Source organism: Fringilla coelebs, assembly GCF_963513975.1.
Source record: "Fringilla coelebs genome assembly, chromosome: Z".
In the NCBI taxonomy this organism is placed as follows: domain Eukaryota; kingdom Metazoa; phylum Chordata; class Aves; order Passeriformes; family Fringillidae; genus Fringilla; species Fringilla coelebs.
In genome coordinates, this window is record NC_140031.1 from 43,033,004 (window position 1) to 43,047,628 (window position 14,625).

General features: G+C 37.0%; 1 protein-coding gene across 1 annotated transcript in view; it reads right to left on the reverse strand.

The window, feature by feature from the left end:
• Positions 1 to 3,382: 3,382 nt before the first annotated feature.
• The window catches only part of CHSY3 (chondroitin sulfate synthase 3), a gene marked incomplete at both ends in the record, with an annotated part of 138,781 nt that continues 127,538 nt past the window's right edge, over positions 3,383 to 14,625 (reverse strand). Inside the window, one exon of the mRNA XM_084225609.1 lies at positions 3,383 to 4,948. Coding sequence (XP_084081735.1) covers positions 3,383 to 4,948 — 1,566 coding nt within the window. The remainder of the gene's footprint in view (positions 4,949 to 14,625) is intronic.

The window sequence follows — 14,625 nt, forward strand, 5'->3', positions numbered from 1 at the left end:
TGAAGTTTTGCCCCTTCCTTCAAAGCCATTGGAGAGCAACCAGAGGGAAGCCATGTGGGACCAGGGTCCTTCCACCTGGGGACAGTGAGAAACATGATCTGCACAAAACAACCTGCCACCCCACTCAATGAATCCCCAGTGGGGACCCTCCTTTCATTCCTCCCTGACTAAAATGGCCCTTTTGTTTCTTAAGAGCAGCTGGTGGCAGCAAGCACATCTCTTCTATGCTTGTTTGAACTGCCAACTCATAGTTCCAAGATCGGCAGTGGGCAGCACAAGTGGCAGCACAGGGGTGACTTGGGTACAAGGTGCCAACTCCTGTGGCTGAGCCTCGCACCTTCCCCTGACCTTCTGCCTTTCTTCAGCTTGAGAACCAGTACCCTGATGCAGAGTACACTCATCAAGTCTCAGAGATCCCAACATGATGTTTTTCCTTCATCCAGGAGATGCAAATGCTCTGTTAAAATAAGCACTGTGACTGGGAAAACATGCCATGATCCAGTGGTTTGGGGATTTCTGTTTCTGAGTAGTGAATGCTGAGATTTTTTAAGAATGGCTGTCTCTGAAAAGCAAAAGTGCGAGCGGTTCACAACCCACTTCCCAACAATGAAGCCAGGAAAGCTATTCCCAGGCGAAGAAGGTTTGGGGAAGAATGGATTGTTATGTTCTATTGTGAATTCACTTGTCACGCACTTACAAAGGGACATTATACACACAGAAATTTCATTTTACAATCAAGATTATGATTCAGATTAGACAAAAGCAAACAGTTGATTAACACACATATTCCCATCTTAATCTACACATACATAACATTAACACTTTTGTGCTTTTTTTTTTGTCTTTTAATTTGATCTCCTTAGAAGGCATAGACAAACTAACACAAGTTCTCAAGTTATCTCAGGATAGTTATTTCAAAAGAAAATGCAATATTTCATAATAAACATTTATAATCAGGTTTTTAACAAAGTAATTCATCATATAAACAAATGAATCAGTCAAGACACTAAATAAATATTTGTACTGGTAAATACTAGCATTTTGCTTATATCATGTAGGACCTGATCCTGCAAGCCCTCTGTTTACATCTTTATCCCCACTGAATGATTGGTTTCATTGCTTGTTCTAATCTACTATTTTATTTTGATCTGAGCAAATGCTTTCTGGCCACTAAGTTAAGTAATTGAAATAAGCACTGGAATACATCCCAACAGACAATGATTTCCTTAGATATCTTTCCAAGTCATTAGGTTTTTTCTTGTTTATGAAACCATTACAAATATTTATCAACAGGCAATCAGTTTTTGAATTTTACAATCTGAGTTGCATTGGTTGATTGAGATTTTTAAAATATACCAGGTTCCTTGTTCTTGGCTTTTTTAAGGAAAAAAAAGTGTGACTTTTTCAATCAGTTTGAAGAGCAATTTCCAAGAATTATATTATAATTGAAAGTGAATTTTTCTATTGTCATACATTTGAGCTAACAATACTAGGCTAGGAAGACAAGAGCCACCAGGAAAATAACAAGCCAGGAGTTCTGCTTGAGGAGGGCTGCTACAAACATGAATTACACTCTCTGTTCTCACTTCAACAATTACTACCTTCTCCAGGGCAAGGGAATGGCCTTTTTTAGAGCACACTATGGCCAGTCTTTTAATTCTGAATTTACTCAATCCTTGTCAGGGTTGCCTTTTCCTTTGCATGGTAAGTCCAGAACAGAGAACCACAGATAAAAGACATTAACTGACCTACACACCCTCTTCAAACCTTAGGAAATTATCTGGATATCCTCCCACAAACAGATGTGCCAGTGAATTCCAATCACTTAGTTATTTTCGGGGTTTGCAGGGTTTTTTGGTTGGCTTTTTTTTTTTTAAGGAAACACAGAAGCAGTCAGTTACAGCTAAAAAACTTACGACTTTTTCTTGTCCAGCTTGGTTTGAAATATAGTTTGAAATCAAGGGTAGTGAGGTTATTAGATATACTCACTGTAAAAACTTAAGTTTAGCTGAATTCTGATGGTTTCCTGAATGGCTCTAAACTCTTACCACAGTATAACATGAAATGTTCCAAGCATCTGGCAAAAAAACCAACGATTATAACAAATCATTGCCTGAACTGAAAAGTGGAACATACTTTGAAATTATTCTCTCTATATTTCTATATATATAGGGATATACACACACGCACACACACACACATATATATCCCTATATAAACATTTCTTTAAAATACAGAAATTAATTTTATTATTTCTCCTGTTGGTATTAAATACTTTGCTTCATGAATCCACAATATGGCAACTTCAGGCTGTTTGGAGAAATAAATCTGAAAACAGTCTTATAACCTCCACTAATATAAATATATTGGCATGGAACTTTGACCAGCAATAGTAAATTTTGAAACTTAAATAACTATTCTACAGTTACTTTAATTTTAACAACAAGTTGCTACTGAGTACCAATATTAATGAAAAATGTAAAACAAAAAATAGAGCTTTAACTTTTAACACTGAAGTGCAGCCTTATGAAAGGAATGTAACAGAAAATTATGTATTAGAGACTCATTCTAAAAAGAGAAAGAGAACTTTATCCTATGTTTTTCAAAGTAAGAACACTCTATGCTTGCACTTTATCATAAATGACCATGTTGAGTCATAGTTTCTTCTTGCCTGCAAATGAAGGATGTTGGCTCAAATAATCTTCAAAGTGTACATGAGCATTTGATTAAATCCTGTTTGTTGTGAAAATAAAGTTCATTTACACTTTGACTGAATAACAATGAGGAGTTTGTTTTAATAACAAGACATTTAAGGACCTCGGTAGCCAGTACCAGTTGTATTTGCAAGTAGCTCCTCAGCTTTACTCTTTTTTTAAAAAATAAAGGTACAGTTATAGCTATTCATTTACTTTAAAAATTCTAAAGATGAAGAAAAGTAGCGTTTATACATATAAGTCCTCATATAAATTATAAAACTCAAGTTTATCTTAGAGAGTTCCATCCCCAGAAGAAGCATAAAGCACTTTTGTGGTACCTTCACCAGTAAATATTTGTATCACATCAAATCTGAGAAATGCAACAAAGATGATACTGAATCCAAAAGCTGAAAGACAACATTCTTCTAATACAGTCTCCTGTGATGAATATGCTCCATGGGCTTGTATGATTTCCATGATAAGACTGAATTTCAAATAAAGGAGATATGAAGGAATTCACCTCACCAGTTCAGTAGGTATAAGAAACATCAATGAACAGCAGAGTCAGCCTGTTTGAGGTCAACAGTCTTTGGAAGACTACAAGGAGGGAGTTTAAAACTACAACAGCAAAATCAAATAACAGCAATGAGGTAAACTCCCCTAAAAAGGCCAAATAGGCTGAGTTATCAGGAGAGAGTCCAATTGTACCTGACACCCAAATGTTTCTGTAGCCAGAGTCCAGCAAGCTGCATGGTAGAGGCAAATGTACTTGCTTTGGACCCTAAGCACATTTTATATTGTTTCGGATCTAAATTTGGGTCACACTGAACAGGATGAAAAATATGGACAGCTCCTACTTCCTGACTTCTGAAAGCCTTCAAGCCAGATGTTATCACTTTAGTAAAGAGATCGACATCCTCAAGTCCCCAGCCTTGAATCGAGGTATCAAACCCACCAGCAGTAAGTAGGTCACTTTTGTAAATACAGGTAATTCCAAATCCATACTCCCTCCAAAATCCAGCTCTTTTTGTGAAAACAAAACTACTGTCAGCTGGAGGGTCGCCTCCATATATTACTTTTGGATCATATTGGCTGAAGATGATAGGGTAGTAAACCTGTTCTCCCTGAATAGTGTTATCTCTGCATCGCTGGAGGAAGTCTGATGTGAATACTAGATCAACATCACAGAACAGCAGCAAAGTGTCATTGCCAAAATGAGACGAGGCCATCTCAAGAGCTAGACCTCTAGAAAACTTTCCTGACATTGGAATCAGGGTCATATCTGCCTTCGGATATTTAATGCTGTATTCTTTAATTAGCTCTATGTGCTTGCTAGAGTCTGGGCCTGAATCAGAACTGAAGAGAATTATTGCCAACTTTACATTCTGCTTGGGAATCAGACAAGTTTTCTCAAAATTAACCATAAATCTTGAGAAAGTATCAAACCTCCCCGTGATAGGGACAAGAATATGTATTTTCTTGTCACTCTGTCCTCCAATGTCTTTGGTGCCTTGGAATGATGAGGAAAAAATCTTTAAAGAATTTGAAAGAAAAGAGAAAGATTGAGCGTCACTGCTGGTGTCCTCCAGCAAGCTTTTTACATCCAGCTCCTCTGCTTCTTTGAAGAATGGTTTGCTAAACAATTGCTGAAGGTAAGCATGGCGTCTCACTGGAACTGTAACTTTCCTTCCTTTATGCCTTTTGTACAAAAGCAGTAAATCTAGGATGTACTCTACTCCATGCAGAGGGTCTACCCTGCGGTACCCATACTGTATTTCCTTGAAATCAATGAGCCTTCCTCTAGATCTGGAGTTCTCATTTATCATTTCCATGACCTGCATCACAGTATCATCCAGTGCAGCCCGCAGGACGCTGCTCAGGCTCTGCCGGGGTGGCTGGTTCTCCACCATTGAGTAAAGAAACTTTCCTGTCAGGAACTCCCACTCAATGACTTCATTCCTTTCACGTGGCTGGAAATTATTGAAAGACGGCACCACTCCCAGTTGCTGATCTTCCTTATTTACTTCAGTGTTACTGAGCTTGCTCATCAGGACACTTTCTCGATGGAGCTGGATGGTCCGATGGCGCAGTTCGGAAATTTTGCGACTCAGTATGTAATTGTGCAGCCTATATTGGTAGGCAGGTCTTTTGTTTGGATGAAGCGTTATGGCTGTGTGGATCTTGCTGTTGTGAAGATCTTGAATGTAACCTTTGCGGTTGTGTTCATAGTTTTCGTGGAACAATTGCTGCATCTAGAAAGAGAGAAAAAGGGGTGTAGGGGGAAAGAGACATTAGATTGAAGTGGTTCTACCCAAAAAAGGACTCACATTGGTACCAGTACCATTACCAATTCTTATAGATCATTGTTGTTTTTAGGCATAGAATTTTAAAGCATTCAGTAGAAAATAGTTACATTGTTTTGGTCTGAGTTTCAGTAGTGTCCACAGTAAGCAAATATTGTCCTCTGTCTAAAGAAAAGGTCACTTACCTTAGGTTTACCTTCATGTCGTCCAGCTGCAGAACTAAGGGAAATGCATAGGCATAGGTCTGTGGGTAATATTTCTGAGTTCATAGGTACTGTGCATGAACCACTGACTTCACTTCTATCTAAACCTCAGTTAGCACAGATCCTTAATGGAAGGTTAGCAACAATCACAATTTTAAAGAGCACTCTGTATTTTTGTCTATGGAGCAAAAAGCCGATTGTACTCTTATATGCAAATAGTAAGTGCTTTTTAACATTAAAAAACTGAATGGCCTTAACAAAACCTTTTTTTTCATGTTGATAGAGAATTCAATAGTTGAAATAAAACCATTTGAATATACATTTTGTAAGATACACATAGTATGTCAATTAAGCAATTGATTGTGATAGTGATTTCCAATTTATTTCTGTAGCAAAAGACATTCTACTTCTGTCAAATTAGTAACTGTGATATAGTGAAGAGATACATTTTGTTGCTGACAAGTCTAGGATCCAAAATATCTGGCCTTTATACTTTCTGTGCTGACAATAAACTATAAGCAAATCATAAAACTATCTTTGACCGAGTTTCCTTGCTAGAAAACAACTTATCTCATTATTAATGTGATAAGAATTTATTGTTAAATGGGAAATCATATGCATAAGTAAAATACTGATATCATAAATATATTTAAAACCTGCTGCTCTTTGCTAACACCTACTAACTCCAGAGAATTATTTCCCATGACTGGCAGATAAAGGAGAAAAGGCTGTTTTTTTTTTTTCTCTGCAAACATACTGGTCTGTAATTAATGCATAAGGAAAATGTGCTAATTAGATAGAAAATATTGTTCAAGAATATGTTTTAAACTTGAGCTGTAATCAGATTCTGAGATGGGTATTGAAGTTTGTCTTTTATACACTGAAGAAATCAGGAGAGGTAAGTTCTGATTGCACAGTATATCTGACTCAAAACATTTAGCTCATTTTACTTCAATTATTTCAAGAACAGAAGTTTTGACACTGGAAGTAGTATTAAGAATAGGACAAGAAATGTAAAATAACTCCTAACTAACTCCTAATAACTCCGAAGAATCATGAAACCATATAAAATTCATTAGCATGTACAAGACATAAACATTGTCACATTTAGAAAAACAGAACTTTAATACGGAACTTCTAGATTGCCCTTCCCACTTCATTCAGACCTCCAATGCCTCTGCTTGAGCAAACATGGCTGCTACTATTACTCAGATTAAAATTTTTGAGGTTAGTCATATGACACATAGACAAGCAGCAGTCACGTTCTGAGAAATACCTTAAGCTATGTTAAATTTGCCTCTAATAACACAGGTACCTCTGTTATATTAAGTGAAAATGAATGTGAAAAAACCATACAAAGTTACAACATTACTCATATACACCTTATTCACAGACCCTACCGAAGGCGCTCTGAGAACATTTGCTCTGTCTTGAAATGTGGGTATTTTGCTTGTTACATGAGATGAGATGAACCAGGGACATGAGAGTTTGGCTGATTTCCCTGTAATCACAGAGAACAGGAACTAACATGATCAGGCCTGTTAGTGTTTTAACTAGCAGGGCTGAAAATACTGAAATATGGCTTTCTTGAGAATTAGAGATGGTCGATGGCAGGACAGATGGATTAGAGATTGAAAGGGAAAACAGTGTTTAGGAAAGAGCGGGTAGATGGCATTAGCTCTTTGGAAAAACAATTTTCTCACTCTACAATTTATATTTTGAATAATGAAAAAAAGAACAGCTGATCTGGCTAGATTTCCAGTTTCCAGTTATAAGTTACACTTCCTTCCTGGTCTGTTTTACCTTAAGTTGTATGTTGTGAGCTCTGCAAGGTGACTATGATTTTGCATTGTCCACTTTTTCTGCAAAAAGCTGAAGGCATGATTTTTACATCTAGAATTTCATAGTTAAGTCCCCTTAAAGTAAAATAAGGAAAATGTGTAATGTTGAAAATAAAAGAAAGAAGGGGAGGTGGTTTGTATGACTTTCTTTTCTATGTTGTCTAATGAAGAATGCTATTTGAGTATAAATGAAACGACCATTAACTTTACCTGTTTACAACCATTAACATTTAAAGTTTAAATGTTACATTTAAAGTACATGATTTTTCATAGTTAAGTACATGAACGTTTTATGTAAAATAGTAAAATGGATTTTATCCAAAAGGTTTGCAACAGATGACATATTGCTGCAAAGCTAAATGCTGTCCTCCAATTGGGCAAATTCTTCTGTAACCCTAGACTTATTACAAAATCAGCTTTACAGAAGATTCATTAGCAGCACTTATTTAACAGAAATATTCTGTTGACATAAATACTGCATTTTTTTTCACATTCCAATTTCAGATGCCTGGGTTTACTTGATATGCTCCACTGAAACCATGGAATGAAGATATACTCCATTATAGTAATGATTTTGATTTTGATAATCAACAACAGATTAAAAGTAGGAATGAAAAAAAATTCAATCAACTCAGTAATGCAGTACTATCACGTATATGCAAAACTGTACTAATCCATTTTCAGTTATGTTACTGAAGAATTTTAATAGATCCCGATTTGGAGAAAACAGAACAAACATGACACCGAAAGCAACAACACTTCCTGAAGATAGCCTGTTTAATCTTGGTGCAGAAGTTTGTTCTTAATGTTGCAAGAAAAAATGTCTTATTACAATTCAACTTATTAACATCTAAATGAAAGCAATTCAATTTGATCCAAACTTTACTTTGAAATTTCCAAGCAAGATGGTCAAGCCCAAAAGGCAAAGGGAAGGATAATTAAATTTCCTGGAAAATGGATTTGTGTGACAGTCTGAATTGGAAAATGCTGTCATAAATTATCTGGCAAAGGAGGTGGGTTTAGGAAGCGGAAAGATTTATTGACTATAAATTAAAATTATTCAGCATGGTAAGAGTAAACCTTCCTGCAAGTTTTCATTACTTTGAATGGCAAGGTAATAAAATGCCAGATTAAATTTTGTATAGATAAATGCAAAGTATGTGTGAGGAACACAATCCTAATTCTGTCTGAAGAATGTCAAACTGTCTAAGCTGTTAGGACTCTGTCCAAACAGTACCAGCCCACATAGTATGCAATTCTGGGTAGGTGTCACGCAGAGGTTCAGCAGTGATGAAAGGAAAAGCAAATAGCATGAGAACAAGTCTAAAGTGAATCATTACATGGTTGTGTCCATAGCAAACCAACATCTTGAAGACTTGTCAGGCACCTTGTCAATATCATCCCATTTGAAACTGATAACACAGAATTATAGAATGTTAAGGGTTGGTAGGGACCTTAAATATCATCTACCTCCAACACCTCTGCCATGGGCAGAGATACCTTCCACTAAACCAGGTTGCTCAAAGTATTATCCAACCCAGCCTTTAACAGTGTCAGGGTTGGGATATCCACAACCTCCCTTGGACAACCTGTTCATGTCTCACCACCCGCACAGAAAAGAATTTCTTCCTAAACTGTAGCCTAAGGTTTTCCTCTTTCAGTTTGTACCAATTACTTCTTGTTCTATCAATACAATCCCTGAAGAGTTGCTCTCTGGCTTCCCTGTAGGCCTCCAGATCGTGGAAGGCTGCTGTGAGGTCTCCATGCAACTTTCTCTTCTCTAAAGTAGCCCCAACTTTCTTTGCCTGTCTTTTACCTCTTCTCAGCTTTGTGTCCTCCTCTGCACGTGCTCCAACAGTCCCCTGTCCTTCCCATATTGGGGGCACCAGAACTGGCACTCCAGGTGGGCTCTCATCAGAGCAGAGCAGAGGGGCAGAATTCCCTCCCTGGCCCTGCTGCCCACACTGCTTTGGATGCAGCCGAGATCCCACTGGCCTTCTGGGTTGGGAGTATTCATGGCCAGGTCATGTTGAGTTTGTCATCAACCATCATGTGAGTATAAAGGTACCGACCAAGGCTACCCAATGATCACATATCTGGATCATTAAATAAACAGATAACTAGGACAAAACAGAGAAATCCAAAGAGGGCCAACTCAGAGGTCAATAGAGTCAATGAGCACCATAAGAAAAATTTATAGGAATGGTACCATCTCTTCTCACATAAAGAACTATGACACTTACAAGGATGCACTCAAGACTTGAAACAGATCTTAGTGGCACAGCAAGCTGCTGATGATAAAATTTTGGATCACTTTAAAGAGCGAAGCAACAGCTTAGTGGGAAACTCCAATCATTGCTACCTAGAACTCCTGGAGCCCCAGCTGAAGATATATCACAATATTTCCTTATTGTCCTGTACCCCTGCCTCAGTTTCTTCTACCAATTACCCCAGAGAGATAATATTTTGCCAAATTAACATTTAGTCTGACATGATACAACCAATTTACATTCACTGAAAGCAGTGAATGGAAGAATTTGTCTTCAATTCAATACAATACCTGGAGGCCCAACATTTTATCTTTTCATATTGCATGACTTTGTGACTTTTCTGAATAGTTTGCTGTCTTCTGAATGGTTCTTACAGCACAACTAATGCAAGAGTTGGCATGGACTTCTACTTGCCTTTTTCCATGCCAGCTGAAACTAAAAGTTGGCAAGAAATACTAATGATCTATTCATGCTATGAGAACTCTGAACTGCAAGCAGGAATTAAAAAAATTATAAGAAAGAAATCAGAATAAAGGCAATGTTTAATTATTGTGGCAGAAAAATAGAGTAGCTAATACACAAGCACAAAGTAATTTGCATTGCAAGCTCTGAAATCATTGTAATCGCTGTGATTTACTGATATAATAAAAAAGGAAGGTTCTTACTGCATATATACAGAAGCCCAAACCTACCAACTTTATTATTGCAAGACTATCTCATATTAAAAGAGTGAATGCAAATGGTGCTTTTTAAATTAACATGATTTTTCTTTGAGCATTAACAACATTTAACAGAGAAGACATAAAAATTCTCCCTTCACTTGAGCTGTTCTTAAATCCATGGGAGTGCTAAACTGTTGACCATTTTATCTAAACTGTACTTTTAATAAATGTAGAAATAAGATGAACAGGAATTACTCCTGGTCTTTCTTCCCTCTGCTCTTTAGAGTTTAGCTCTGCTAAAGATGAAGATTAATTCACTGCTGCCAGTGAATTCAAGGGACATTTCATCCATATGAAGTACATATATAAATCTACTGTGTTTGAGATGATACTGTTTTGCTGAATAACGGGAAGCTGAGTGTTAAAAAAAAATTCAGATGACTATAGGCACATTAGGATGGTCTCAATAATATGTACTATAATAAAATGTAACATTAAACTACAGTTAATCTAAGTTTCTGGACAAGAAGACAGATTTGAGCAGGTCAGTTTTGATGCTCTGAGAAATACTATGAGCCTGGAGAAGATAGGGATTAAGACTGGAATTATGAAATGCATATGAACTAGATAACAGAGAAGCAGTAACAATCTATGTACAAGAGGGGAATTATCAGTTTGGAGGGAAGTTATTACAGAAGCTTCTAAGGAACAATATCATTCCTAGTGACGTTGGCACAAAATCTTTGACACTGCTCATGACAAACAGTCAAGAACATTATGACTAAAAGAGAAGAGAATACAACTCATAAGAGCCAGAGAACTTGGAAATTAAGAAGTTGCAGAAATTAAGTCATTATAATAAAACAAGACAAATAATGCTTTACCCTTGGTTGTAAGAGGCAGGTGACTAAGTATCTTAGGAAAACTGACTTTTTAAATTGGAAATAATTGGCATACAAAGAAAACATGAGAATATTATCTGACAGTAAGGGCAACATGAAGAGATTATTAAAATTCAGTGTGAATTCTCCACAGAAAAGGGACACAAATCTTAAGTGTTGCATTAGTCAAAATATTTCAGAAAGACGCAACAAACAATTTCATACAATTCTAGACCTGCATTTTTATCAAATGCATGGGACAAATCAATGCAAAGGAAACTTGTCAGGACCTTTCTAATTTAGCTTGTAAATAGACAAATTAAACAGCACTGGTGTACCAGGACAGCAGCATGCATGGAAGGAAACAGAAAAATGTCTTAAATTACCCTGGGCATTATCTAAGTGAAACAGCTGTGGAAAAAGCTGCATTTCAGTAGTCAGCAGGTTTAAGGAAGGTAGGCTAACAGTCTTCTGGCCTCCTCAGGTTTGGACTGCCTGGTGTCACTAACCTCCTTCCTTGGAACAAACCAGCCTTCAGAAGAGAAGCACCAGGGTAATGTGGAACAGATGACAGGTTAAGAAGCTGGTAATAACAATTCCAGTTACAACGAACAACAGCTCCCTACTCACTGCCAATCTTTCCACTTGGATGTGAAAATGGAAATGGCTAACTCAGCAGTTTTGATGATGCCAAAGATCTGACTCATTTCCTCTTCTGGACAATAAAGGATGAGTGATCACAGGGAAGGTATAACTAATTTTCCTATCATAGCTTAAGCTTCATGTAACTCAGTGATGTTCAGACTTGTGGTTGCTCCTACATACTTGGTCACTGAGAGAGCTCAGTACAGAAAAGTGGGTTCTGTTATCAGGGAGTTACAGAGTGAGACACCAACAAATGCACCGGGACCAGCAACATGTTTACGCCATTAATCTTGGGAACTGAACATGCCCTTCATGGCATTAAAGGAATAGCCCTGCAGTACCCCAGCAGGTAGAGCCATCTGCAGTTTTGCCATTGTTTGACTCATTACAGAAGGTGGTTTGCCACAGCAGCATTGCCATCCAGGTGACAATCCTCAGCATGTACGTACTTCATGTCCTTTTGAACTTCTTGGCATTGCATGTGTGCTTGCTTAGGTAACAGCTTGATACTAAAAACTTTTCCAGATGCTAAAATTGCTCTCTGGCTTCCACACATAAAGCAAAGAAGCAATCCCCCCTCCTTGAAACCAAATTTCCCACGACCTCAGGGCCATATTCCAAACTGGATCTTGCTGATGTTGCTGCCCTCCCACAAAGGGTGCTTCAGCTCCCTTACAACCAAACACCCTTCCCCAGCATGTCTCATACACTGTGAGAAAGACAAAGAATTTATTAATAAGTGGTATTTCACCATTTTAAAGATAATTAATCAATAATTAATTCTTTCATGATTTGTATCAAGCCACTAAAATACACCATTGTTAAAATTACACACATTACATTATTGTCCACCAGTTAGCTGCATCAAGCACACTCTATAAGAAACTCTAGCTTTTTATGTACATGCTTCATTATTTACAGAATTCATACTATATATTAAAAACATTGTAAAATTTGACTACAAAAGTAACACATAATCTTTTATACCAACACATCTTCAATGCAAGACACGAAAACCTTCCTGAAGGTTCATACACAGCAATGCACCAGAGCATTTAAAAATATTTCTTTCCTACAAAACATACACTTTTAAAATATGGAGTTAAGAAAAATGCTTAATCATTAACTTTAAGGAGCAAAAAAAGAAGGAATTATTTTGCCAACCTCTTACCCTTAAGCATAGTCCTGGAGGTGGTTTACAATACTTATTGAAACATAAGACTAAAAAACAAATTTTTGTGTTAGCAAAATAAGAATTATTAAAGTCTTAGTGCCTATGGAATTATTTATTAAACCAAGTGAAAGTTACAATTAACTCCGTTACATAGCACATGTATGCAAAAATGTGTAAGTACTTTTATTTCATAATCTGTCCCTTTCTCACTATGTGACACATTTGGCCATATAGAGGCAGAAATATTAAATCTGTAAAATATTAGCCTTCAATGTACACAACAGAAAAATATGGAAAAACTCTTCAAGGTTATATATTTAGAAAGAAATATCAAGTTCTACCCTCTGTGTTAAGGAAAAAAAGAAGAAAAAGTTATTTGATGACTAATCACAATTTCTGAATTGTTTCTATGTATTGTGACCTAAAGTAGTATATTTGTTTAATGATAAACTTTTCTAAAGCATGGACTCATGCATTTGTGTATTTGACCAAAGATTTGAATACTGTAATTATTCTCTGAAGTGCAGGAACACCACAAATGCTGATTCTACATATACAAATTCTATAGAAACTAAGAAGTTTGCCTTTTTTGGGTAATTTGTGGGTAGTATCACAGTCGAACTAACAACACACCCCACTTCACAGGATTACCCCAGAAGGAATTTTTACTGAGAAATTTCCCTTTCGTTACACCATTGAAGATCATGTCCTTTTCACTCCTACTCAGTTGTGCTCAGATGTTTACATTTACCTTATCCCCAAAGCCTTCCCTCTTATAAAAAACTCCACACTTCTAAAGAAAACATCCAAATTCTGACAGCTAGTGCGGTGAACACTTTTTAGCATGGATATACTCAGCACTCTTCACAGCATTACAGAAGAGAGTAGTTTGGTTTATGATAGTATGAAGATGCCCAGGAGTATTTAATTTACACTTGGCTAGAGCCATTCCTAAAAAAAACCCAGTGGTAATGTATCCTTTCTGGTTTTCACTTGTTGAGACCAATCTCTTTGCACATGTTTGAGGATCTTTGTCTGGATGGACAAAACATGTTAACCAAGCAAAGCTGAAGCCCCAGAACTAACACCCTGTAATGGCCTGAGGCTGTGCTGCCTGCTTCATGTGATGACTTCACTCCTATCATATCAGCTGACACCAGTTCAGATGCTCAGCACACCATCTGCACTCCTGTCACATCACCCGACATGGGGAAGTAACCTGCTCCACTCAGAAACCTGCCACGTTCAATGCAGGAAACCTCTTCTGCTGAAGGAAGAATTGGGGAGATATTCTTCTGCAGTGCAATATAACAAAATTATGTTTCTAGAGCCTTTATGCTTCAAGTACCCTGAATGTGTAATTTTGAAACACTGGGAGAGGACAATTTCATTCAGCAAGAGAAAGCAGCCCCCTGCATGCCCCTACCCCAGTAACAACAATAGCTATAAAATGTATGAGGCTCCTGTCTCATGAAAAATCCTTATACTGCAGTGATATTTTGCAAGTTATAATTCTTCCTGCTGGGAGATGAGTGAGCATCCTGTAAACTGCAACAGTCTGACACGAAGGGTTCCCTGGTATTTATGACTTCCCTTAGAAAAATCAATCTGCCTGAAGAATTTGCATGTCTGTGCCTTACTAAACCTGTTACCCACTACAAAAAATGTACATCTTACTTTGCTCATCAGGAGCTAAGAAGGACTTTCTAAACTGAGTCTTAAGTATCCTTACTTTTGAAGTAACTCACCAATTCAAATGTTGAAGAAAAATTCAAAAAGTAATTTTAAATTCTAATTCTTCTCAAAAAAAATCTATTTAAAAATCAAGCTTCAGGGCTACAAATACTGAGATCTAAGTGCTTAGTTAAACTGCAGTATTTCTCTGCTTTCACAGGTTGGTCTCATTTCTCTCTAAATGAAGAATTCTAAGTAAAAACAATCATTTGACTT